Genomic DNA, 6,000 nt, shown 5'->3' on the forward strand with positions numbered 1-6,000 from the left:
GTATGGATCTTTGTTGCCCCAGCCTTTGCTTTGCAGCCCGTGATAAGCTGCTAGTAGCTGCTCATACCCAGACGCTTGTTGCATATGGCACCTGGTGACTTCTGCTTGGTATGGCCCAGCTTAATTTCCAGACTTCCCTTCTCCTCTAGATAGAGCCCTCACGTGCCTATGCATTTCTCTCACTGAATAAAAAGCTTGAAAACTTACCATGTTGTCTGGTCTATTTGAGCCAGTATTCAGAATTCTCTGAATGCATGGCCAGAGCCCACACAGCTTATTAATTTCAGAAGTATTATTAAGCAGATCGGTATCACAGCCATTTGGGGAGTGACCCAGCAGATGGGAGATCTGTCTTTCTGTCTCTCCCTCTCTGTCTGTAACTCTGCCTCTCAAATCTCAAAATGAAAGAGCCCTACTCCACCAGTGACCGGATTCACTCTTACACTAATTTCCAATCATGAGGCAAGGGGCACTGTTCCAGTCATAAATATCATTTACTCCAATCTTTATTGTCCTGCTCTACAAAAGGTACAGAAAAAAAGGCCAGAAAAGCTGTCAAGCAATTAAGAGATAAAGCAGTCAGCAGATCCAGCCCTTAGGCGTGGCCCAGATGTTAGAACTGTGCAATTAGGACTTTAAAACACCTGTGATCAGTAACAGGTCGAAACCTGGTGGAAAGGTGGACGATGTGTGTGAGCAGATGGAGAACTGTGGCTGAGCTAGATGCTGTAAAGAAGGATGGAAGAGGGGCCTGGGCTATGGCTTAGTAGATTAAGTAGATTAATCTTAATTTAGTAGATTAAGCCTCCACTGCTAGCATCCTATATGGATGCTGGTTCAAGTGCCAGCAGCTCCACTTCTGATCCAGCTCCCTTTTACTGGCCTGGGAAAGCAGTGGAAGATGGCTCAGGCGCTTGGGCCCCTGCACCCAAGTGGGAGACCCAGAAGTAGCTCCTTGCTTCAAATTGGTCCAGCCCCTGCCACTGAGGCCATATGGGGAATGAACCAGCAGATGAAAGACCTGTGTGTGTGTGTGTGTGTGTGTCTGTAACTCTGCCTCTCAAATAAATAAATGAATCAAAAAAAAAAAAAAAAAAGAGTGGAAGAGCTTAATCAAATAAAAATTCTGAGATGTCCCACATTTAATTACAAGACCCGAAGATGGAGGGGGAAGAGATGAGAGAAGGCATAGTAGGCTAATATCTGTGTGCGAAATCAACAAAACACTATTTCCCATTCCATATTGTATGTTGAAACCTTGACTTAACCCTTGGGTCCATTAGCAGGGCCCTGGGGCCTGTTAGTATAAACTTCCCGTACTGGTACCCCCAACCCATCCAGAAGCAGCAGTTACTTCTCCCGTGCACTGCCCTCCTGTTCCAAAACTCACCCAGCTTTCAGTTGTCCTGTTCCCCTCTGTGGCCAGTGCAAGTTCAGTGTCAGCCATTTTTTGCTCTCATTATAAAAGTGCTCTTGGCTCTTTGGCTTGGCAGCCATATTTCCAGTCGCTATCCTGACTCCGTGCTGGTAGGCATGGTAATTGTGCCAGGATCGGATCCTTTTCCAAGCCAGCACCTGTAACCTCTCACTAAGCCTTCTAGTTCAGAGACCCTGAGTCTCAAGAGCTTTGGTTTTGCAGGGGGGGACAGGAGGGTGTTGCAGGAGGAAATAATGATGGGCTTGGCCAGGGCAGGTCTCTTGTGTAGAGAGGGCTTTGCGTCGCAGTCATGATTATGATTATTAGTGTATGAGAAGTTGCAAAGTAAGGCACAGAGGACAGAATTCTACCTTAGCATATATTTAGCACATAGCAATTAAGGCGCTCCCATTCTGAGAGTCTTTGTCAGTATGGAACTCGCCTGAGGCCCCCTCTGCAGGGCTGGGCCTGAGAGCCCGGGCAGGACCAGCCTTCTCTGGCAGCCCGGGGGCCGGCTGCCATACAGACGTGACAGCAGATACACGTGCGGCCCTTCACTGGTGCCACTCTCCCTTTTGTTTCATGTCTTAAATCTCTGAGGACAGTTGGGGAGATGAGATGCCATCTAATGGATGTTGTGGTTTTTGTTTTTTTTTTTTCTTGGATGTGAAAATGCCATTGTGCTTATGTAGGAGTTATATGTTGAAGGGTCACAATGTGTGTGACTTGCTTTTAAATGTCTCAGCAGTGCGTGCGTGCAGGTGCACAGACAGTGAGAAAGCAGATGTGGCAAGAGATTTATTATAGGTGAATGGTGTAGGTGTTCTGTATTACTTGTTCAACTTTCTTTTTTTAAATATTTATTTATTTATTTGAAAGTCAGAGTTACACAGAGAGAAGGAGAGGCAGAGAGAGAGAGAGGTCTTCCATCCACTGGTTCACACCTCAATTGGCCCCAATGGCCAGAGCTGCACCGATCTGAAGCCAGGTGTCAGGAGCTCCTTCCGGGTCTCCCACATAGGTGCAGGGGCCCAATGTCTTGGGCCATCTTCCACTGATTTCCCAGGCCATAGTAGACAGCTGGATCAGAAGTGGAGTGGCCGGGTCTTGAACTGGCGCCCATATTTGATGCCGGCATTGCAGGCAGTGACTTTACCACTAGGCCACTGCACCGGCCCCTCAACTTTATTATAAGCCTGAAAATTTAAAATAAACTTATTTCTTTTATTTGCAAGATAGACACATGCTCACACACACACACACAAGGAGAGAGAGAGAACACTGCCATCCATTGGTTCACTGTCCGGACACCTGACAGAGCCAGGGCTGAGCCAGGCTGCAGTCAGGAATGCCATCCAGGTCTCCCACACGAACGGCAGGGACCCAATCACCTGCTTCCTTCCCAGGGTATCCATTAGCAGGAAGCTGGACGGGAAGCAGAGGCAGGGCTTCCATCCCAGGCCCTCGGATGTGGGATGCAGGCCTACTAAGTAGTAGCTAAACTGGCTGTGTCACAACACTCCCCCACCCCCACCCCAAGGCTGGATATTTGTAATCACAGATCATGGTCTCTGATCCAGTGGGACTCAAGTGTGGAGGGGTGGGAGGGAGCTGGAATTCCCACTTGTCCCAGGGCTCTGGTGTCCCTGCGATGAATGGTTGAGGACACAGTTCCTCTGCATCTGATTCAACCCCAGCAGCGGGAACTGGGCTTCTTGTGAGTTCCCCATGCTGCTTTGGGAGGCAGGGTCACCGCTAACCACTGTAAGGGGGTGGGTAACCAGAGGCGAGGCCAGATTTTCCAGGGGGCAGTGGGGCTGAAACACAAAGGTGATAGCAAGAAGGCCCACACCTCTCACCATGCCCCTGAGTTTGGGGTCCCTGGACAGTGGCCATGATCAGCGGATAGGCACACCTCCGCACTTGCTGTCCAGCTCGTTTTGCATAGGGCTAGACACAGAAATAGAGAGTCTGTCTGATACATCTTTCCCAGACAAGCCGGCAAGAATCCAGACAGGTTTGGGATGTCTGATGAGAAATTATTTTCTGTTTTTATGGAGTTGCTAAATCCTTACAGCACTCGAGGAAGTCCTGAGGGAAGTTTTGTCCTGCATGGGAAACAAATCGCTCTCTCTTCCCCCGCATCCTGGAAATTCTAGATTTCAACAAAATCCATTTCTTCATTAGTCAGTAAGAAGGGCATCTCTACATTGCCTCCCTCTCACATCCTGTGACTAACCAACATGTGCCCTAACTTAAGTCAAACAAAAAACAGTTAATACAATTGAACTGTCATAACCTTATTGTCCTGTTTTGTCTACTTCATCTGTATGCTTGTAAATTAACTTATGCTTCACTCACTAGTTCTATTTTAAAGGATTTTGATATAAGCAATGCATTTTTTTTTCAAAAATTTACTTATCTACTTTTTAAAAAAGATTTACTTATTTATTTGAAAGTCAGAGTTACACAGAGAAGGACAGGCACAGAGAGAGAGAGAGAGAGAGAGAGAGAGAGAGATCCATCTGCTGGTTCATTCCCCAATTGGCTGCAATGGCTGGAGCTGCACCAATTGGAAGCCAGGAGCCAGGAGCTTCTTCCAGGTCTCCCACGTGGGTGCAGGGGCCCAAGCACTTGGGCCATCTTCTACTGCTTTCCCAGGCCATAGCAGAGAGCTGGATTAGAAGAGGGGCAGCCAGGACTCGAACTGGCGCCCATATGGGATACCGGCACAGGCGACAGATTTACTGGCTATGCCACAGCGCCAACCCCACTTATCTACTTTTGATTAAAAAATAAAAATTGTATATATTTATAATATGTGATATCATTTGAAATACATTCACATTGTGAAATGGCCAATGAAGCTAATTAACATATGCATTCCCTCCTACTTATTTTTTGTTGTTGTGAGAACACTTACAGTCTCCGATTAGTAACTTTCAAAATGCAATACATTATTATTAACTATGGTCAGTGCTTATACAATAGATTGCTGGGACTTGGACCTCCTATCCAACTGTAATTTCATATTCTTTATTTTATTTTATTTTTTATTTTATTTATTTTTGACAGGCAGAGTGGACAGTGAGAGAGAGAGACAGAGAGAAAGGTCTTCCTTTGCCATTGGTTCACCCTCCAATGGCCGCCGCGGCCAGCGTGCTGCGGCCGGCACATCTCGCTGATCCGAAGGCAGGAGCCAGGTGCTTCCTCCTGGTCTCCCATGCAGGTGCAGGGCCCAAGCACTTGGGCCATCCTCCACTGCCTTCCTGGGCCACAGCAGAGAGCTGGACTGGAAGAGGGGTGACCGGGACAGAATCCGGCACCCCGACCGGGACTAGAACCCGGTGTGCCGGCGCCACAGGCAGAGGATTAGCCTATTGAGCCGCAGGGCCGCCCCATATCCTTTATTTTTTAAAAGATATATTTATTTATTTGAAAGTCAGAGTTACACACAGAGAGAGAGGAGGCAGAGAGAGAGAGAGAGAGATCTTCCATCCGATGGTTCACTCCCTAATTGGCCGCAATGGCCGGAGCTGTGCCAATCCAAACCCAGCAGCCTGGAACTTTTTTGAGGTCTCCCAGGCAGGTGCAGGGGTCCAAGGGCTTGAGCCATCTTCCACTGCTTTCCCAGGCCATAGCAGAGTGCTGGATCAGAACTGGAGCAGCCAGGACTCCAACTGGTACTCTAGTTCCCGTAATCCCATTCAGAAGACAACTGACTACATCTCGATACAGATTTAGGAGCCAGATATGAAGACCTAACTGGATGAGTCAGGAGAGGAGCCTGACAGGAAACATCAGCCACCCAAGAACTTCAAAATGAGTGACAACTATACAACTTTGGCTCCTCCAGCTTCCAACCAGGGCCCCACCACCCCACGCAAGGGCCCACACAAGTTCAAGCAGAGGCAGACTCGCTGGTTCAAAAGCAAACCAGCTAAGAAAAGTGTGAAAGGGTTTGGAGATGACATTTCAGGCATGGAGGGGCTGGGAACAGATATCACAGTGATTTGTCCCTGGGAGGCTTTCCGCCACCTGGAATTGCAAGAGCTCGCTTAGTCTGGGATTATCTGAGGCACAAGAGGTTCCACTCCTCTCAACAGCATCCGCTGTAGCTTTGACTGCTTTTATCCTATTGATCTGCCACAGTCTTGATGTTCAGTGTTGGGAAGTGGTTTCTTGGGTCCACATGATCATTTCTCATCTTTGACTATTAACAGTTCTCTTCACAGCTTGCAATATAGCTCAGCTCAGAACAGCCGATGAAAACCTGCTTTTGTTAGGACATCTAAAATATTACAATTTTTTTCTTATCAGCTGGTTAAAATCATCAATGTTTTCTCTATTTGTGTGTGTGTGTGTGTGTGAATCCTTCAGCTCATTTTGCTAAGCATTCATAAGGATTCATAGTAGACTTTCAAGATAATAATTATGGGGGCTGGTGCTATGGTGTAGCGGGTAAAGCTGCCACCTGCAGTGCTGGCATCCCATATGGGTGCCTGTTTGAGTTCTGGCTGCTCCACTTCCGATCCAGCTCTCTGCTGTGGCCTGGGAAAGCAGTAGAGGATGGCCCAAGTGCT

The 6,000-nt window shown here is 47.6% G+C and overlaps 1 protein-coding gene across 1 annotated transcript; it reads left to right on the forward strand.

Moving 5' to 3' along the window:
• The first annotated feature begins 5,239 nt into the window (after window positions 1-5,239).
• On the forward strand, window positions 5,240-5,479 carry LOC133766546 (retinal cone rhodopsin-sensitive cGMP 3',5'-cyclic phosphodiesterase subunit gamma-like). The gene has a single exon (XM_062200222.1). It carries the CDS (start codon window positions 5,240-5,242, stop codon window positions 5,477-5,479), a length of 240 nt encoding a protein of 79 aa, XP_062056206.1.
• Window positions 5,480-6,000: the final 521 nt, after the last annotated feature.

The sequence above is a fragment of the Lepus europaeus genome, chromosome 9 (assembly GCF_033115175.1).
Source record: "Lepus europaeus isolate LE1 chromosome 9, mLepTim1.pri, whole genome shotgun sequence".
NCBI lineage: Eukaryota > Metazoa > Chordata > Mammalia > Lagomorpha > Leporidae > Lepus > Lepus europaeus.

Excerpts from the sequence above, each read along its gene's own strand:
- LOC133766546 (XM_062200222.1), top strand. The coding sequence starts at position 5,240 with ATGAGTGACAACTATACAACTTTGGCTCCTCCAGCTTCCAACCAGGGC.